This window comes from Enhydra lutris, unplaced genomic scaffold (genome assembly GCF_002288905.1).
Source record: "Enhydra lutris kenyoni isolate GAN:26980312 unplaced genomic scaffold, ASM228890v2 scaffoldscaffold12, whole genome shotgun sequence".
Lineage (NCBI taxonomy): Eukaryota > Metazoa > Chordata > Mammalia > Carnivora > Mustelidae > Enhydra > Enhydra lutris.
Genome location: NW_019154096.1, coordinates 79,891,534 through 79,912,736, shown reverse-complemented (window position 1 = coordinate 79,912,736; position 21,203 = coordinate 79,891,534). Strand labels below are relative to the sequence as shown.

The 21,203-nt window shown below is 55.7% G+C and overlaps 1 protein-coding gene across 4 annotated transcripts in view; it reads right to left on the bottom strand.

Moving 5' to 3' along the window:
* The window catches only part of LOC111145093 (Janus kinase and microtubule interacting protein 3), a 40,077-nt gene extending 37,461 nt beyond the window's left edge, over nt 1–2,616 (bottom strand). For all 4 annotated transcript variants that reach the window (XM_022499723.1, XM_022499724.1, XM_022499725.1 and 1 more), the window contains exon 1: nt 2,482–2,616. In XM_022499723.1, coding sequence (XP_022355431.1) covers nt 2,482–2,616 — 135 coding nt within the window. The remainder of the gene's footprint in view (nt 1–2,481) is intronic.
* Between the last annotated feature and the right edge of the window lie 18,587 nt (nt 2,617–21,203).

The following is a 21,203-nucleotide window of genomic DNA, read 5'->3' as shown; positions in this document are numbered from 1 at the left end:
TGGCCAAAGTGCCCTTGGCGGCTCCTTCCCACCTTCCAGACTAGCAACAGGGCAGGAAGGGGAGACGACGATGAAGAACCATGACCCTGTCGCCACCTGCATGTTCCTGAATGGAGGAGACCCAGCTCTCTGGGACGGGCACCTTGCTCGTGGGGCTCGTGGGGCTCGTGGGGCCGTGGGGCTCTGTTCCCTGCACCCCCACGCTGACCGCAGCCTAGAGCCGTGGGGGATGCGGGCAGCCAGTGGCTGAGGCGGCAGGGAGGGCGGCTCCGGGCCGTGATGCCCAAGGCCGTGGGCTCCAGAGCATCCCCTCGAGTGCACAGGGAAGGGCTCCTGCTAGCCAGGGTGAGCTCCATGGGCAGGGTGACCCCACGGGCAGGGTGACCCCCGCCGGCCATGGTGAGCCCCTCGGGTCAGGGTGAGCCCCGACGGCCAGGGTGAGGCTGGCAGCCCCATTTCTAACAGGAGTCACAGGCTCTGCCGTGCAGCAAGTCTGCAAACCGCAGCCTCAGGAGCCTCACCCCTGCAGAGAGAAGAGCTGGGGGGAGCCCCCCCCCCCACCGTCGTGTCAGCCAGGTGACTGGGCTGTCTGGGAGTGCCGTGCCTGGACACACACACTCACACACGTGCACGCACACGCGCGCTCTCGGACCCAGCTTCCCTGCACGTGGCATCAGCCCTGCAGACCCGGATGCTCTGCTCGCTCCCGGCACCCTCCCCCTCCCCGCAGCGAGGCTGGGAACCGCCCAGACGCCGCAGGCAGGCCCCTGTGGGAGGAGCTTCAGACCTGCCCCAGGGCCACGCGCAGCACCTGGTGTGCGGCCTGCTCTGTCTGTCTGCGTGGCCAGGAACCCAGAACACAAACACAGACGAGGGCCTTTTCTTTCCTTCCCTCTGAAATTTGTACCAAGAGGTCAATCTTTCCGGAACAGGAATGATACAAGGCCCCGGCTGTAGCACCTGGGCCGCCAGCTCCAGGGCTCTCGGAGGGCAGCGAGGGGCCCGAGCTCCAACCCCGCCCCCTTTGGGCGCTGTGGAGGCACCAGGAGCGCGCGCCCCGCGCCCGCCCGGCGCCCCCACCCGCTGGCCGTTGCTTGGCTAAAAGCGCTGGCACAGGAGCACCGTGCCTCCCTGACGAGCGGGGTGTGCGCATGAGCAAGCGCCACAGCCGCGCGTCCACGCGTGTGCTCCTGAGCGCCGGACGGACGCTGCTCTCACCAAGGGCCTGGCCCCCGCGCCAACCCCAGTGCAGGTCTGAGGCTCGGCCTCGGTGTGGGACGACCTCGAGGACTACGCGGCGCGCGGGACACCTTCCGTCCTGGGCCACGGGGTGTTTGCACCTTCGCCCCAGGCTCGCCCCAGGCCGCATGTCTGGGCCTCTTGGGGCTGGCCCTGCTGACTCGGGGGACCGCCTGGCCCGGAGCAAGTGCTGATGTCGACGCTCCCTGACTCCCTGGTCCCAGCAGTGTCCCCGTAGGCTCCGACTCCCCCGCAGGCCCACCAAGGAGGCCTGGCCTCGGGAGCGGCCACGTGGTCGCTGGGACAGCAGCCTATGGTATCGGAGCTGCAGGCCCATCCCCGGGGCTCCTCCCTGCACCTGCGGTCCTGCTCCTGCTGCCTTTCTACAGAGCGGGGACCTCCGGCAGGAGGGTGAGCGACCATCACGGGCCACAATCAGCCTGCAGACGGCACGGAAACCGCTGGGCGCAGGCCTGTCTGGTCACTGTACTGATGGACGCAGGATCTGAACCTCACGGGGTTACCACGGCTCCTGGACCAGGTTGTAACCAGGTTGGGTCGCACAACTGTTAGAGATCTGGCCCCAAGCAACCTGGTTCCCCATCCCCACGGCCTCCCAGAAGAGCTCTGCACTGGGCAGGACCCCTCCAGACCCACTCGCTCTCCACACTCCCAGGAGGCCTCGGGTGGGGGCAAGGGCAGAAGTTCTGACGTGGAGAGGACAGTGGGTCAGTGGGACGCCTCCCACCCAGGCCTGGCCTGGCACGGAGCAGGCGGTCCGGGACCAGAACCCCACTCCCCCCAGCACAAGCCCCGCCTTCCGCGTGGGCCTCGAGGACCCCAAGTGCTGGACATCTGGGTGGTGCCATCTCAGGCTTGCCCCAGGCCATCGCCTCTCCCCGGGGCTGCCCCCACGTTCCTGAGGCCCCTGGAAGCGCTTCACTCAGACTGTGCTCTTTATCCCTGCAGCGGTCATCCTACTGCCCATTCAGAGGACATTTCCCAGGATGGTGCCACTGGCCAACGTCCCATTGGCCCAGGCACTGAACCAGGGCAGTCCCCCACCTCACGATACCCCCACCCCCGGCTGCCCTCTTCCCAGAGCGGTCTGTCCTTCCCAGCGGCCCTGAGAGTCCCTGCGGACCCTGGGACCAGGCAGGCAGCCGCCAGGGCCGGGAGTGGGTGGAGAAGAGGGAAGGGAGTGTTTAGGGGCCACGGGGGGGGGGGGGGTTTGGGGCCCACCTTGCCCTTCTCCTGCTGCAGCTCAATCTGGATGTCAGTGAGCTTGGCCCGCAGGTCCTCGTTGGCGGCCTGGAGAGCAGCGAGGAGCTCCGCCTTGTCGCCCCTGCCTCGGGCGCCCATGCCCTTCTTGGACATGGTGAGGGCGGCCCCAGGGGTGCCCGGGGCGGGCCGCGCGTCTGGGCTGGGCTGTTCACACCAAGCTCGGGCAGGCAGGGCCTCGCAGCGGCTCCACTACATTTCCTCGCTGGCCTGGAGGGAAAACACAGCTGGTGAACAGACTGGCCCCCCCGCGGCCTCGGGCAGAGCTTGGGCCACATGCAGCGGGGGAGGGGAGGGCCAAGGCTGGCGTCCAGCCCTGAGGAAGGCGTCCAGACTGCATGCCGGGCCCCCGGCCCCAGACCACAGAGGCCCTCTGCGCTCCGTGCGCAGCTGTGACGGGCCACACGCACTGCTGGTGCCCGTGCTGGGCGCAGTAGGAGTGCACGCAGTGTTCTTTCTGCCTCTGGAATGAGAGGCTGCGGACCCAAATTTAAGGTCCAATTTCATACCTGGGTGTGTTGCCCCAGAGGCAATGGTGGGCGTGAACCAGGAGCTTCTCAGACAATGGGGTGGAGGCCGGGACCTCCAGACCCCTCCAGGGGACCCGAGAACTTTGCCCCAGGTGGATGTGTGCCCTTGCCCTGAGCCAACGTAGGGGAGAACTCACAGCCTCAGCCACCCCACGGGCGGCACCCTGCCCTGGGCTGGCCCATGCATCGCCCAGCACCACGCTGGGAATTCCCGCTGTCTCCCCAGGCCTGGGGCTGCGTTTCCTTCCCCACGTGTCCCAGCACCAAGTGTGGGAGGGAGGCCAGTCAACCAGCTGTGTAGACTGGGGGCCTGGATTCAGCACCAGGAGGTGGATCCTGCTCCACACTCAGACCTGGGCAACCCCGAGCCTCAGCTCCCTCAGCTGCACCAAGGGGAGGCAAGGATGCCCCTGGCCCCCAAGGCTTCCTTCCTGCACTTCGGACACCAGGACGGTGCCCAGAGGCGCCCGGTAGTGCCCGCCTGCCCACCCCAGCTCACAGGCCCGGAAGGTGCCTCCAGTGGGGTCAAAGTTCAGCCTGGACGCAGGCTGGGACACTGTCACTTTTAGGGACGTGCTCTCCAAGTGAGTCCCTGCAGCCTCTGTCCTTCCTGAGGCCTCGGGACATGGACTCAGGACAAAGCCCCAGATGGGAGCCCACGGAGAAGGCCCGGGCAGGCCGCACCGAGTGAGGAGGCTCGTCAGGCAGAGGCCTCACGTCGGCCTGGGGAGCAGAGCCAGAGGGAGGACTCTTCCAAGGAGGATGGGGAGTGAAGCTGGTTGGGGACATTGGGACGTTGGGGGTCACCTCAGCACTGGTGTGGCCTCAGAAAAGATCCCAGCAGATCCCCTGTCCCTCCGCCCGAGCCCGATGGCTGATTCCCCACTCCCTTTCTGCCCCGGGCCCCTGCCTGGAGATGAAGGACACGCCTGGTGGAGGGGAGGGGCCTAGGCCTAAGCTCCCGGTTACATTTGCAGAGTCAACATAGGCCATTTTGTAGATTTTCCAGCTCTGTGTAAAGGGTTTTCTGCCCAATTGCAAGGATGTTTCCCTTCAAGTCTTCCCCGGTGGCGCGGAGAGACCCCGGGGTCACTACTCCCGCCGGCAAAGCCACAGAGCTGCGTCTGCTGAGGGCAGGCCCACATGCAGGCCCCCAGCCCCACCGGCCCGCGGGCCGTCCCGGGGCTTCTCATCAGCCGCAGGACCCCCTCGTGTCCGGGCGACCTCTGGGTGCTGACCACGGACAACAGGAGCCTGAAGCATGGCTGACGCGGCTCTGCTCACGGAAATGGATGAAGCAGCAGCTTTGGAAGAAGAAGCGTCCTGGCTGTTCCGACTGGCCACATGAGCTAGTGTCCCATCGTCCATGGCGTGGCCTCTGCCACGGCATTCGTGGGGGGTGGTGGTCAGGAGATGTGGAGTGGCGGGTTTCCGTTTGGGAGAGGAAAAGTACAGAAAGTTAAAAGCCCCCCAGTTCCTGTCTTGGTCATCAAAAGCTCTTGGGGGGGGCGCCTGGGTGGCTCAGTCGGCGGAGCGTCCGACTCTTAGTTTCAGCTCAGATCATGGGCTCAGGGTCCTAGGATCAATCCCTGTCTCGCCCTCCCTGCTGAGCGGGGAGCCTGTTTCTCCCTCTCCCTCCACCTTCCCCCTGCTCTCGTGCTCTCTCTCTCTCAAACAAATAAATAAATTTTTAAAAAGAAAAGCTTGTGGGGGGCCAGGGTAGCGTCTCCGTGGCGGGAGGGAGCCCAGGCCGCCCGTTGACAGGTTCCCTGCAGGCTGCTCGCGGGACCCCCTCGAAGGGCCCGGTGGTCCTGCCTACAGGCTGTTCCCCACGGCCTGGGCTAAACCACCGTTCCGGCCCTGTGGGCAGAGACTTGGGGGTTCCCGGGGACAGAGAGACAGACATAGCTTTCGGGACATAAGAAAAGTCATTTCGGGCCCCCAGCCGTCCCGCAGGAGCAGAGAAGGACAAGCAGCCACGTCAGGCAGGAGAGAACCTCGTCAACGAGGGACAGTGGCTCAGGGGCACGACCCCCAGGGCTGGTTCCGAAGGGAAGACGGACCCTGGACGAGCCCTGCAGCATCTGGACCCTGTGAGCCCTCAGGTCCGGGACCCGCCGGAGCCAGAGCACCGACGGCGCTGACCCGGGCCGGCCTCGTGACGCGGCCCTGCGCTCGGTCACCTTCGGACGCCTTCTGCCCGCGTCCACGCTGAGTGCCGTCCGCGCAAGGCCCTGGGGACTGGCTGCCCCCTCGGCTCACACCCCTCCCCAACCAATGTGGTTGTCGCTTTGGGAGGGCGCCCCGGTGCTCTCCTTCCTTGTTGCGCGGAAAACCCTTCCTTTTCCTGTTCTCTGGCTTGGTGGCGTCTCTCCGCTCGACGCCCCCCCAGAGGGACACCCGTCCCGGTGACAGCCCTGTCCTCCTGCCTCCCCTGGTCAAGACCGCTACGTCTCCCCGCTGCCCACACCAGGTGCCAGCGAATTCCCGGTCTCCTGCTCAGTGTGCCAGGCTGCTCCACCCCCACCACCCGAATACTGTTTACTCCTGTCTTCGTAGATTGGGTTGTTGTTTTTTTACGTATTTTCTTTTTAAGATTTTACTTATTTGAGAGTGAAGCAGGAGCGGGGGGAGGGCAGGCAGAGGGAGAGGGAGAAGCAGGCTCCCCACAGACCGAGGAGGCGGATGCGGGACTCGATCCCTCGATCCCAGGACCCTATGACCATGACCTGAACCGAAGGCAGCAACCCAACCAGCTGAGCCACCCAGGCGCCTCTTTTTTTAATGTATTTTAAAATGAAACTCTGCAGGCCTTTCCCGGACGAAGAGACGGCACCACAGGAGTGTAAGGACGGAAGTAACTGTGGGGCAAGATGGAGGGAGACCCCCGGCGCGGGTTCCAGACAGACACCCGTGGCACAGCCCTGTGCCTGCAGGGTGCCCAGGCTGGACGGCAACCCAGGGATCCCTTCCTTCCCACCCGTGCCCTCTGAGCCCTGAGCCCTCCTCCTGGCCGCCTCCAGTGCCCACCATGCCTTTTGCTCTGTTGCGAACACGCTTCCACCAGGCGCAGCGCAGACTTCAGCTCCGGCCTGGGCTCGGGATCCCTGCCGGCCGCCCCACCGGGTCCCTGGAGCTGAGTGGCCCCCACCGTGGCTCTGGACAACCTGCACTGAGAATTTTCCATGCATCGAGGGGCACTGAGCCCTCCCTGACTTCTCCCCAAAGGTAGAGTTAGTATTTTCCTCCAACACCAGTTTGAGGGCAAATAGAGGAACCTGGCAACTTTATTACTGTGGAAATGAGTGGGAACAACTAACCCCCTCCCCAGTCCCTTGAGGGCAGCGGGATGGGACTGGCCCACACCCAAGCAGGGGTTCCTGGGCGGCCTCCCCCAGGAGCTTGATGGGATTCCCGTCAGCAGGAAGGAAAGGGGATTTTCACGCCTCCCCCGCCAGCCCCGTATCCTGTTCGTGCTCATGAGCTCCACGTTGAGCCCTCAGAGGAGAGTCGGGTAGGATGAAGCCTCTGCCTGCACCCGAGAGGCTCCAAGGCGGCACCCACAGGGCTCTGGGGTGTCCTGCTCTGCGCCGGCGCCCCTGCACACGGCACGCCTTCCCCTGCGCGCCCACAGCCGTAAAGCAGAAGCCGTGAGGCTCACGCTCGGGCGCACACTGCTTCTTTCCTGTCGCCCTGGGAGACAGAAGAGGCGGCCAGAGGGGGACACAGGGGACTTGGGAGCCCGTGGCCATTGCTGGCTGCTCCGGCTGGAGCACTCACCCCTGCCCAGAGGAACCAGTGACCGCTGGAAGCAGGGGCTAGGGTTGGAGGGTCAGCAGGCCACCCCTGGGGCTGCACCAGCCCCCCAACCAGGCCACGGGCGGGCCCCCAGCCAACACGCTTGAGTGTCCAAGCGCAACAGCCCTGAAACCCACGGCTTCCCGTCACGGGGCTCAGTCCGAGCATCCAGCGTCCGCGTGCTGGTGGGGACCCTGGGGCGCCGAGGGCCGCCTGCCACAGCCGACAGGGGCAGAGTCCACGTAACAATGCGGGCATTTCAGATACTTGCTGAATTAGTGTGCCTCCCAGACAAGAGTCGCGAACCCACTTGGGAGACGCAGGGGCCTGGGGGCACGAGGCAGGGTCACCGTCAGGCTCTGGCTCCCCGCAGACGGTGCACATCTGCCACCGGCCGCGCCTGTCGCACTTTGTTGGGGAGTCACTGAACGACCAGGTTAATAGCGCAGTCTGCGCCCCTAGGTCTTGGGGTCTCCGAGGAGGCAGTAAATAGAGGGGCTCGCTCTGCTGTCTCGCAGGAAGTGCTCTTACGTTCGGAGCATCTAGAAAGGGAGACAAGCTCTGTGCCCGGCCCGTGAATCGCCCTCCAGGGCAGTAACCCTCCAGCTGCTGAGCCGCTGACGAGGAAGCCATAGGGTCTGCCCCACCCCCACCTGGCCCCTGCCGGCCTCCAGGATTTCTCCAATGTGGAGCCCGTGGCTCGTGCTCACAATTTACCTACAAAGAAGACAGGATGGATCTGATGCTTGTGCTTCTGACGCTTATCATTTCCACAGAAGCCCAAGGTGTGGCTAGTGAGGAGGCAGGCAGCAGGGAGGGGCAGAATCACCCTGTCGAACCCCACAGGGAACCCCGAGTTCAGGGCTTCCTGTTGGCAGTCAGACAGATGTCCGCACGCCCGTGGGCGTGGGCAGTGGGCAGACGCCAGTGTCAGAGGGGCCCTTGGCCCTGGAGGAGGTGTCTTAGGGTGCCCCCTCCCCAAGCTGGGCCCTCAGATGAGCCTGACAGAGGGGCGCAGAGGCAGGCCAGCTCTGGGCCCTGGGGTAACCCTTATGACATACAGCTCTCCCATCCAAAGCCGCTTTCTCCAGAAAACATAAAGACCCCAGAGAGGGAGATCAGCCGGGGGGTTAGGAGAGCATCTGGAGTGGGTGGGGAGCAGCACGTGGGGTCTGGGGGCCTGGGGGTGGGTGGTACCCAGCAGACCCACTATCAGCGTGAGCCCTGGGACAGCCCCGAAACATGGCAGGCACTCAAGCCTGCTGGGCTCTTTCCCACAACTGACCACGAGGTGGCCACAGGATAGATGGAGGGTCCATGGAATGGCCAGGGGCAGAGGCTGAGGCCTCAGCTCCCCTGGGAAGTGCGTTTTCTAGAAGCCAGAGGCAGAGGTCAAGAGTCCAAGTGATGTCACCATGGGGAGCTTCCCTGTCCACTGAGGGCAGGAGTGGATTTTGTGGCTCCGGACGGGACCACTGCCACCAAGGCCAGCAGACTCACCGTGAGCAGCTAGGGCAGACAGGGAGGCACCCCACATGGCAGGGGACGCCCTCCATCCCACAAGGACACCAGCGCTCCCCCAGCGGGCTGGCATCTCTGAGAAGTGACTTGGTGTTGGCCACACCACGTCTGTCCTGACTCCAACATCCCTGCCTCATCCCTGTGAACCTGCCAGGGAGTCACGGTCCCCAGTCCTCCCAGCAGATTCCAACACATTCCCTTCCCATGGAAAGGGCTCTATGGTTCACGGCCAGAGTCCAGGCCCACCCACGAGCAAGTGAAACTCCAACCTAGACGTAAACTTTTCTGTGTGAATCGCATACACGCGGCCGTGTGCGGTGACACAGAGCCCTTGTGCGCTCCACGCGGCATCCCCGGGGGCCGCGTCCTGAGAAACCACAGCGCAGAAGTGCCCCCGGGATGATGACTGTGTCTCCCCAGGATCCCACGTGTGCGCTGTAAGCCCGCGCCTGCCCTAGCCCTCCTCAGCCCCGGGCAACCACGAGTCTGCCCGCGTCTCTACATTCCGTCATTTCAGGAACCTTCCGGAAAGGGACTTGGCGGTATGTGACCTTCTGGGATTGGCGTACATCTGGGATCTGCTCAGGCTCCGCGCATGGGCGGCTCACCTGCGTGCGGCGTTCCCGGGTGTGGGGACCCGCTCATACTGGAGGGCGTCGGCTGTGTGCGGCTCGGCCATCACCCCAGGGCCGCTCTCAGCACGCGCACATGGCTTGACGAGCAGCCTTGGTTCTCCGATATGACCACCCATGGCGTGACGTTGGGGTCGCCCGTGCTTGAGGAAGGGTCGTTCCATGAGGCATCGCCGAGCTGTTCGGAGGCTGCGCGCCCACCAGCAGCAAGGGTGCTGCTTCCCCATGGTTTCCATCTGTTTTCCCCGATCGCTAGCACCCGGTGGCCTCCCACGGGCTCCTGCCCCTGCTGGGCTTCCTCTCCGGTAAAACCACGCTGCCCGCCTATGCTGCCGGCCCACGGGCCAGAGAGGGCAGGCGCCTCATGCCGCGTGTCCTTCCTGCGTCTGCTGGGGTTTCTGACTTCTGCAGCCCAGCGAAGACCCAGGGCCTCACCACGGTGTCTTCCCAGGCCCGAGGTCCCTCGCTGGCCTGCCTTCTTCGCCTACTTCTGACCCCATATCCAGAGTGTTTCGTTGTGGGATGGGAGGACCAGGGAAGAGCAGGTTTACTCTGCCTTCCTGGAGGCGGCAGTTTCTCAAAGGAAACATCTTACACTTGTATCGACCATTACATGAGAACAATGATTATCACAATCACAGTAGAGATGGTCGTCATCTAAACCGCAAGTGTGATTTAACGTTTGCTGGCTCCCTTCCCAGGCAGAGGGCAGATATCATGTTCAGTGGCTGCTGTCGCCAACCACCTGTTGGAGGAAAGGGTCCTCACCTCTGGTGCTGCAGGGACCGGCCCACCCAGGAAAGATGCCTTTTGCAGAAGCCACTTTCTGCGTGGCTTTGCGTTTGCCTGATTCAGTCCGGGGAGGAAGGTTTCCATCACATTAATACCAGGAAGTATAAAAGGCAGTGGTTATAACCCTCCAAAGTGGGCCACTGAGCACGGAAATGGTTTCTGGATGGCAACGCAAGTGTTTCAGAAAGAACGGAATCAGAATACCGAACCAATACACAGTTTTGCTTCTGCTGAGCTGGTCACCTAACGGATGGCTGTTTAAAGCAGAGACATGTAAACAGATTTCCAGCACGGGAAGGAATCTCAGATTGCCGACCAAAATGCCAGGTGTTGGGTGAGGGAACCAGGGTCCAGAGGGCGCACGTTCCCCGAAGACCCAGCGCCGTCTCTGACAGAGCCCCAGGCCTGCCGTTCCCGAGAGAGACAGCACAATCGGACCCCCCAGGCTGGTGACACTCGGGCACTGGGGAACAGACATGAACGCACCACCTTGGGAGCGGGCCGGCCTAGCCTGCCCGAAAGCTCTCTGCCTCTGTCCAAGGGGGCCACCTCTTCCCAAACCCAGCTGGGGCCCAGGACCAAGCTCAAAAATATTTACCGGAGGGGTGCCTGGGGGACTCAGAGGGTTGAGCGTCCGACTCTTGGTTTCAGCTCAGGTCACGATCTCAGATCTCAGGGTCGTGGGATCGGAGGGCTCCCTGCTCAGCAGGGGGTCTGCTTTTCTCCTCTCTGCCCCCTCCCCCCGTCATGCTCTCTAAACAAACAAAAAAATAAAATCTTAAAAAAAAAATTTAAAGGAATACAAACAAAATTCAGCCCCAACATACAAAATCTACCACATCTGGCATCCAGCCAAAACGACCAGGCTGCCAGTTCCTTCTCAACAAAATGGAGGGGAAATGCCCAGCAAGGAAGTAGGGAAGCGGGACTGACTCTGAGCAAGGAACAAGGAGGGAAAACCAGCCAAGACGCGGAGGTAGACCGTAGATCACAGACCTCGCCAGTGCCAGCGAGGACGGGAGAGCAGGGGCAGGGAGAGCCCCTCCCCCCGCCCCCCCCAAAGGTGCGGGAAGCAGGAGCCTGGGAAGGAGACCTGGAACCCTGTGAAGGATCCACGTCAGGACCATGGAGAGCGGAGCGCGGCAGGACCATGGAGAGCGGAGCGCCGTGGGAGGCGGCAGGATGGAGGGTGGGCAGGCGCCTGCCGCGCAACCACGCGGGAGAAAGAAAGGCTCCTTGAGCGGGAGGCACCAGGCGAAAGGGAGCAGAAAACAGCGCGGTGAGGCCCGTGGACACCTGCTTGGAAACATGCCAGTGACCCCCACGTCCACAGAAGTTCCATACGGCCCTTCCTCTCTCCCGCCCTCCCCCGCCCCACGGCATCAGGGAATGCGCATTGCCCCCCAGGAAAGCTTGTTTTTGCTTGTTGAAGGCCTGTGAGTCATCCCTTTCTGACATCTTTACGACAAAATACATATAAATGTAAATCTACATGTTCCCTGCGACCTCTGGCAGGAGGCTGTGGAAGTGTCTTCGAGGCTGAGTCATCGCTGCAGAGACTGGAGCTGTATCACCGGTTCCAACAGCACAAAGGAGCCCCGGGTTCTGGCAAATCACCCAATATAAAAAGTAAAATGGCATTTGAAAGGATCTCTGTGTAATCTGGATGTGGGTGGGGGGTCAGGGTGACGGCTTCCCTTTCCCTGCGGTGGCGCCCAGAGCTGTCCACATGGGGCGAAGCGCCACGGCAGGGGCCGGAGGTGGGGGGGGACCTCGCTCCTGGCAGGTGGGAGCAGGCGGGTGGGAGCGGGTGGGACTCAACCAGCTCCCCGCTGAAGAAAGCCTCTGCCTGGCGTCACGAGGCATGCCCCCAACCCCCAGCAACCTCCTATGCACCCCCAGCGGGGTGTGTCTCACCGGCCGAAGCCCACTGGCCTCCTACGTAACCTGCCTTCAGGCTGAGTTTCATCCACTGCAGGGTCCTGCATGAAAAGTGCTGGAATTCAGGAGACAAAAGCCGGCATCTGCCTGGGTCCCTCCGGGCGTGGCCATAGCAGCAGGGCCTGGAGACAAACATCCCTGGCAGTCGTGGTCTCAGGCCCAGGCCTAGCCACCCAAGGGGAAGACCAGGTCCTGGTAAAGGAGTCAGGGCCTCAAGGAAGAAGGGCAGGTTTTCAGGCCACCGGGCCAGCCCCGGCAGAGCCCCTCCTGGCCCCCCGAGTCCACTCGGCCAGCAGAACTGGCCTCCCTGAGGGAGTGAGGCTGCTTTACCCAGTAATGTCCTCTTTCTTGGCAGCCAGAAGGTCAACAACTTTGTCGGCATCCTGTTCTCAGAAGCCTGGGCGACCTACCCCCAAGCCTGGCTCCCCCCAGAAACCGGGGCCCGGGGATGCCACATCCGTCGGCAAGTAGCATCTGGTACCTGCCATGCCGGCTTCTGCATTATGCCCCAGATACAGAAAGAGTTGAAATGACATCCGTCTCCTTACTCATTCCCAGCTTCTCTGACTCCCAAACCTGGAAGCCACTGATGTATGGGATTCAAAGTGCGGCCTCCAGGGTGAACCTCTGCCTGTATGTCCACGCCCGAGCCCAATGGAGGACGGGGGTTGTGGTCTGGGGCCATTGCTCAGCCCAGGACCCCTCAGGAGGCCTTGGCTGAGGACGGGACCCAACCTCTGAGCCGCCAGCCCAAGCATGAGACCAACAGCAAAGTGACCTGAAACAGGGAAGCCCCTAAAGGCAGAGGAACAGCCCCAGAAAGTAGTGAGATTCAGGCTTGTTCCTTTTTGCCCTCTGGGCAGAGATGGACGGAAAACGGGCCACCTAAATCAGTAATTCGATGATAGACAGGTAGGCAGATGAGAAGGTAGACAGACAGATAGACAGAAGCAGCGCTGGTTCTCCTGCCCAGAGACATCCAGCCTGAATTACAGTGAGTCCCGTGTCTTCTGCATGCTCAGCTGGGCTCTGGAGGAGGGTCTGTACGTTTCAAAGGACTTTTGCATTTTATTGCTGAAAGGCACACATTAGGCCTGCCCCCTGCACAGCCTACATGTGTCCCCTGGCGTCAGGAAAGCGTCACATGGCTCACCAGGACCACGAGCCCAGACAGAGGCCTCACTGGTCCACAGGACTGGTCCTGGACTGTGCCTGAAGGGCAGCCACGGGGACCTGAGCTGGAGGGCCTGGCAGGGGCTGTAAAGAAAGATGAGTTTAACAGCCAGGATGGACAACAGACCCTGCGGGTGCCTAACACCTGGAGACAGTGACTGGTGACCCTGTCACAGCCAGAGGAGAAATTCAGGAAAACTTCGTTCATGGCAAATGCCTCTGGACAAGGGCTTTGCAAATATACTTTAGGGAGGAATGCCCTGATGGTTGGTAATGTGTGTCGGTGTCCATCAGAGGTGGGAGAACAGGTCTGCTTGAGGACGGCTGGCTTGTAGTTACAGTTGTGTGTGTGTGTGTCGGGGGCGGGGGTGTCGTCTGATGGAAGCCCGGACGTGAGAAGGGCAAGGGAGGTGCGGCAATGGCGGGACAAGGTGCACGTGACGGCCACCACGTGGGACAGCTCTGAACTGACAGGGTTTACTCTTTAGGAAAAAGGACAGTTGCTCAGGGCAGCATCAGGAAACACCTGCCTCCTGACCCAGTGTACTTGCTCGCTGGGGATGCCGCAGGCATCTAAGATCTGACCCCGAGAACCAGTGTTCTGGTTCGGCAAGGCGCAGAGCACACAGCCCAGAGAGACAAGCCAGGTGCACGGCCAGGGCTCGGCAGACACCGTTTGTCTGTCTGCTTCTGCCACCTGTAAAGGTCCCAGAACTCCCTATGATGGACACGGCTCACATTTCAGTTTGATTAACCAGTACACATTGTATATCTGTCGATTAAAAATGGACTTAGAGTTATAGAGCGCCTTTTGTAGTGAGATTTTTGTGGACTATTTCCATTGTTACGGTAAATCCGAAATTTTTAGCTCCCTGCCATTTTATCCACAGAAAAAATTTGTTCTAGAATATGTTTTTTTAAATACAAGATTTCTTAGAAATACGTCCTAACAGAAAACCTGTATTGATTTAGGAAAGAGGGTCAGCATTTGGGTTTTGATCACCCAGGGACGCTCTGCGAGGGGGCAGGAGTGGGTCCCCCAATATTGTCCAGATCCTAACCCTGCAACGTGTGAACAGGTTCCTTTATGTGACAGGGCGATCTCACAGATGTGCTCAGGTTAAGACCCTGAGATGCGGTCTGCAGTCCCATCAGATCACATAGATCCTAAAGGCAGAGACTCCTTCCTAGAAAAGGCCCAAAAGGTGCAGGTGACGAAGATGTAGACCATCACCACTGGCCTGGACATGGAAGAAGGTGCCCCAAGCCAGGGGTCGACACAGCTTCTGGGCAGGCAGAGACTTTGGGTCACACAGCACAGGGAAATCAAACTCACGGTCCAATGCCAAAGAGCCAAGCTCTGCTGACAACCAAATGAGCAAGGACACAGACACCCCCACCCCGCCCCCAGGACCTCCAGAAAGGACAGCAGCAGGCCACACTCAGGCTTAGCCCCATCCCAGACTTCCGGCTGAGGAACTGTGAGATGGCAAGTCTGGGTTGTTGTAAGCTACTAGATGGGTGGCAATTCGTTTTGGCAACAACAGAAAGTTAATACAGACATTAGCACCCAAGGTGATGCACCCTCCTTGGGCGACCCGTGCGTGTCAGGCAGAACCACCTGCCAGTGAGGCCTGCATCCTCTCTTCCTCAGCCAGCTGGTCCCAGGGAGGCCCCCCAAGGCCACAGGGTGAGCGGGAGAGATGAGGTGCCATAGCAGGAGAGGGATTGTCGGAACCAGAGGACTTGCCTGTGTCTCTGGGCCTGCTCGAGCTAACCTAATCTATGCTGCACATCCATTTGACGATGGGGCGCTGTGGTGCCCGTCGGACCTCACGGCCTGGGGGGGTTCAGATGACATCCTGTTCAGGCTCAGGCTGCCCAGGAACTCGGGGGCCCAGCAACTGGCCACACAGCAGCAGCAGCGAAGAAAAATGGACTCACTCAGTGACCCCTGAGACAGTTGTGGCCACGGTACCCAGAAAGACCAGCAACAACAAGGGCCTGGCAGAAATACAGCAAACTTTTTGTAACAGAAACTGGTGTCTCTAGCCAAAATCGGGTAATTTTACTAAGCCGGATAAACCCCAACCTCACGAATGACCGTGTGACTGAGAAACATCACACGGTTCAGAAAATAGGCCCCACGTTACAGTCCACGTACATTGTGTTCCGAGGTAAGGGGAGGGAGAGCACTCCAAAAGACTGGCTCCGTTGGCTAATTGTCAAAGAAAAGCAGATCTCTGGATCCTGCTTCCCAACGAAACCCCAAATGGACGGAAGAGACCCGAGGAGGAAAACGAAAGCGGGGAGAGTAGAAACGAGCATTTCTCAAGTCTCTGGAGAGAGCGGCCTCCTAGGCTTAGAGAAGATGAAAGGAATTCGCAACAGGAAAAGCCAGCAGATTCCAACACATTAAAAATTTACATCTCTCTATTATAGATGTCATGCAATCAAGGAGCTAAAACCAAGCTGAAACAGTGTGCGCAGTAAATCCAATTAAAAAGTTAATAACTTCACGGTATCAGGAGATCATGAAACTCGATAAAAATACTATGATCTCACAAGATAAATGGTAACTATCAAAGGAGATAATTTACAAAGAAGAAAAAAATGATTTTAAAATCATGAGAAAACCTCCTCTGCTTATGATGTAAAAAATCACAAGAGAATGTCCCAGCCATAATCTATAAAATCCCATCTTTCCTCAAGCCTGTTAAAGAGTTGAGGCCCCAAGGCAACCTTAGGTGGAGCACAGGAGAAAGAAGTCGGTAAGAAGAAATAAGCTCCAAGTTTAACGTGATTCCAAGGGCCGGATGTGGGCTGACAGGTCAGTTGGGAATCACTCACGTCCAGACACAAGAGAGGTTGAGGGCAGGGCAGAAGCTGGAGGGGCTCCCCATGTGGTGTGGATCTGCAAGAGGCTGTCTGCTGCCTGGGACAGGTACGAGACTCTCCCCACCACCAGAACCCATATTGCACACAAAGCAAAAGCCTTAAGCCACTGGGAGAAGGGCAGCAAGCCCTCTGTCTACAGGGTCACCGGGATAAGGATAAAAGCAAGATCCCTCCTTCCTTCTGGCCCCAGGATCTAGAAAAGTATCCGTACCTCTAGGGTAAGAGGCAAAGCCCCAAACCCCTGCCCCTGGGGAGGAAGACGGAGGCCCCTTGACACAGACAGAGCTTGGCTGCTGGGGAAGAGGGCAGGGATCCTCAGAAGGCTGACCGTCCAAGTTCAGGCACAAATGCCTCAACTCATCTAAGGCTACACAGAAGAAACCAAGACCCCCTTTCCTCAAAACAAGCCTCACAGTGAATAACAAGCAACGGCAGTCTAGCTGGGGGAGGGGCAAGGCCTCAGAGACGGCCCCTTCTGCGGTGCAGATGTGCAGGGTGTGTTGGAAGCTGAGGTGCGGCAGAGACACAGACTAGAGCCTGCGGCCGTGTGAGCCTGCAGTGTGCCGGCAGCCTGCCATGAGGGATCTGAACCCTTGTCGGCTGGGGCGTACTGACAAAAACTACAAAGCCCGAACCCAGGTCAGCGATTTCCTGGTTCGACTCAAACCCACACATGAACTCAAGAAGAGCTATATCCATATCTGTGCTTAGATATTTTCCTCAAACGTTTTCTACTGTTCCTCTACAGACAATGACTGATACTCAATAAAAAATTACAAGACACAGAAAAACAAAACAAAATACAAGGAAAACCACCCACTGTCAAGCAACCAGAAGAACTAGACTCAGAGGTGCGGAGTCATTGCAGCTACTAGACGGAACATTTAAAGAACTGTGACTAATATGCTCAAGGATCTAACGGAAAGGAAGGACATGATGACTGAAGGGACAGGAACCAGCAGAGAAATGGGAACTATGAGAAAGACTCGAATGGAGACATTGCAAACAATGATCATGACCTCAGAGGTGAAGAATTCCTTTGGCTGGCTCACCCGTGGAATTGACACTGCTGAGGGAAGTCTCCAAGAACTTGAAGACAGGAAACCGTCCAACGTGAAACAAAGGAGAAGAGAGAAAACAGAGTCTCTAACCATGTCGAGCAGAATCAAGCAGCCTGGAAGAGAAGGCAGGGGTGGAGTCCCAGAGTAAAACAAGAGAACAGGGAGAAGAAATATATAAAGAAAGAAAACATCAACAACTGTTCAAAATTAGTGAAACACAACAACTCACTGATTCATGGAGCTCATAGATCCCCAAACAGGAAGAAGAAGTGTAGACATGCCATAGTCAAACTGATGGACACCAGAACTGAAAAAAACACCTGTAACAGAACCAAGGAGAGTAGGAAGCACATGACACTCAGAGGAACAGGACGAGAATTAATGAAGCTAGAAGACAATGGAGCAACGGCTTCAAAGTGCTGGAAAAACCAGACCAAACCAAACCAACCACCTACCAAGTTAGAATTCTATGCTTAGCAAACATATCTTGCAGGAATGAAGGAGCTGACCACCTCACATCCATGATGATGGCTACTATAAGAAGTATTTTTTAAATACATTTTTAATTTTATTTTTTTAAAAAAGATTTTATTTATTTGAGAGAGAGACCATGAGCAGGGAGGAGGGCCAGAGGGAGAAGCAGACTCCCCTGTGAGCAGGGAGCCTGATGTGGGACTCAATCCCATGACCCCGGATCATGACCTGAGCTGAAGGCAGACGCCTAAACGATTGAGCCACCCAGTAAAAAAAATACTTATTTAAAAACAAGTATTATTTATAATTAAAAATAAGTATTATACTTATTTAAAAATAAGTATTTTTAAAACCTAGTAAATAACAAGTCAGGCGGCAGGTAAATCGGAGCCCTCGTGCACTGCGGGTGGTGCAGCTGCTTCAGGAAATGGTCTGACGTGTCCTCACATCGTGTACCAGTCACCATATGACTCAGCCCTCCCATTCCTAGGATGTCCCCCAGGATGTACCACATCCACACAAAGTTCACAGCAGCCAGAAAGTGGAGCAACATGAATATTCATCTGACAGATGGACAGATCAGACATGGTCTAGCCATACAATGGAACATCATTTAGCAGTTGGTAGGAGAGAGATGGGGATACAGGCAACAGTATGGGTGAGCCTTGCAAACAGGACAGGATGAAAGAAGCCAGACATAGAAGGTTATATACCGGGGCGCCTGGGGGGTTCAGTGGGTTAAGCCTCTGCCCTCGGCTCAGGTCATGATCTCAGGGTCCTGGGATCGAGCCCCACATCGGGCTCTCTGCTCAGCAGGGAGCCTGCATCCCCCGCTGCTCTCTCTGCCTGCTGCTCTGCCTACTTGTGATCTCTGTCAAATAAATAAATAAAATCTTAAAAAAAAAAAAAAGAAAGAAGGTCATATACTGTATGACTCCATTTTTATGAAATGGCCAGAAAAGGCGACTTGAGAAAGAAAGTAGATGAGAGTTTGCCGCAGGCTTAGGACAGGGGAAGTGAGAAGTGTCAGCTAATGGCATAGGGCTTCTTTTTGGGGTGACAGAAATGTTCTAAATTTGTGGTGACAGCTGCATAACCCTGTGAATATACTAAAGCCCTGTGAATTCACACTTTAAGTGGATGACTTACAGATTATTAAAGCTGTTACCAAAAAGGAGAACTAGACTTTTCCAGATGAACAAAAGTTGAAAGGATTTACCTCCAGAAGATCTGTGCTACAAAAAATGTTCAAGGAAGTTCTTCAGACAGAAGAGATGCTATCAGATGGGAAACCATCTACACAGAGAAAGGAAGAAAGCTCAAAGTAATAAAACTGATGGTGTGTATAAAAGACTCTTTCCTGACATGTCGTCCCCTTGAAAGATAACAAATTATCCAAAGCGAAACCAGGAACAGTGCATTGTAGAGTACACAGCACATGAAAGTAAAATATCGTAAAACAATAGGAAAAGTGGGAAAGAAAATGAAGGTCATTAATAACACAAAAACTGGAACAATATCAAGAAGGACTGTAATGAGTTCAAGATGATACCGAGGCCCTGAAGCGAGCACCAAAAATTAAACTGAACGAGAAGGGCCATGAATAACCGACAGGCAAATAGGGTCATAAAAATACTCAACCCCACAGAAGTCAAGAAAGGAGGAACAAAGAAGAGCTAACACAAATGGAAAATAAAGAGCAGAAAGCTAGGTTCCACGCCAATCGTGTCATTAAATACTAAAGGCAGACAGGTGAAAAGACACAATGTAAAGGTAGACATTTTCAGACAAGTATTTTTTTTTTAGAAAGGCCGGCTTTACACAATCTACCTTGTGTAAAGGCCAACTTTACACAATCTACCAGAAACTCACATTAAATATAAGGCATAGATGAGTTAAAGGCAAAAGGATGGAGAAAGTTAATCATGCAAACTCTACACAAAAGAAGCTGAAGAGACTGTACTCGTGTGACACCATGTAGATTTCAGAGCAAGAAACATTGCCAGGGATTAAGAGGGACATTACAGAATGAGAAAGGACTTGCTACATCAAGAGGGCATAGCAATTAAACAACAGAGCTTCAAAAACACATAAAACACAAACCACAGAAATGCAAGTAAAAATAGGAATTTTCACACCTAGAATTGGAGACTTCAACACTCACCTCTCAGTGAGATGTGAAGTAAATGCATAAAGATGAGTTAAGGATATAAAGGATTTCAACAACAGTATCAACTAGTTTGACCCAATTGACATTTGTAGGATAGAAACATCATCCAACAACAGAATATTCAGTATTTTCGAGTGGACATAAAATAGTCATCAAAATAGACTACATGCTGAAACAAATCTCATCAAAGTTAAAATAAGTGAGATGATCCAAGGTATGTTCTCTGCACCCTCCCCCCAAAATTAATTAAAATATGTAGAAAAAAGATACTGAGAAAAAAATTTAAATACCTGGAAATGTTAAACATACTTCTAAATAACACATAGGTGAAAAAGAAATTAAGGAATTATAAATAAATTAGAAAAATATTTTGAAGTGAATAGAAATAAAAGCTCAAATACCAGAATGGGTGGGGCATAATCTCAGTGGTATAGAGAGAGCACGAAGGACAATAAACGCTTATGCTGGGGATGAGGAAGGTCTCTAACCCTAATCTAATCCCTAGTCTAAGCTTCCGCCTTAAGAACACAGAAGAAGAAAAAGAAAGTAAATGTAAGGTAAGTAGAAGAGAAATAATAAATGTTCATAGAAAGCAATAAATTAAAAAACATAAACAATAAGAGAAATAAAAAAAACTTAAAGTTGGTGTTTTGAAGATATTAACAATATTAATAAACACCTGGGAAAAAAATGAGACATAAATAACAATATCAGGAATGAACAAAAAGACATCATTACGTGTCCTACAGACGTTAAGAAATAACAAATGAAATGGATAAATTCCTTGAAAGATACAAACTAACAAAGCTCACTCATAACTTGAGCACCCTTTTATCCATTAAAGGAATTGAATTTGTGGTAAGAATCTTCCAACACAGAATATCCTAGGCAGAGACACATGCACTGGTGAATCCTAGCAAACATTCAAGGAAAGAATAAGGACAATCCAACATCAACTCTTCCAGAAGAGAAGTGAACACTTCCCAACCTTACTCTGATATCCAAACTACACAAAGACATCACAAGAAAAGAATACCCCACGTTAGGACAGATGGAAAAATCCTCACCAGAATTAGCCACTCGATTCAGCGATATGTAAGAAGGATAATATAGTGGAATCACATGGGACATGTATAAGGAATGCAAAATTGGTTTAATATTTTTTAAATGAGGCCCTTTAACTCACCATATTAATATATTGAAAAATGCGTAATCATCTTGAAAAACGTAGAAAAGCCTTTGGACAAAATTCAAAATCCAGTCACAACAAAAACTTCCAGCAAAAGTCATGAGAAGAAGCTTCCTTGACTTGATGAAGGCCGTCCATGAAAGAACAGGTGTGGCTAGTGCCGTACTTAGTAAATAGTGGAAGAGGTGCCACCTCTCCCCTAAGATAAAGAACGAGGGGAAACCCCTGCGCTCACCGTCCCTAGTCAACAGTGAACCAGGAAGAGCTAAAGGCATTTCTGTTCACACACGACACGACTGTCCACATAGAAAACCCCAAGGAATCGACCTGGAACACATGAGGTTAGCAAATTAACAAATTTAAAGATCAAAAGAGAAAAATAAATTATATTTATCCGCTATATTTCTTCATGCTAGCAACAAGTTATTCTATCACAGAACAATACCTTTTATGACAGCCCCAAAAGAACGTGAAATACCTAGGAATAAATCTAACAAAATATTT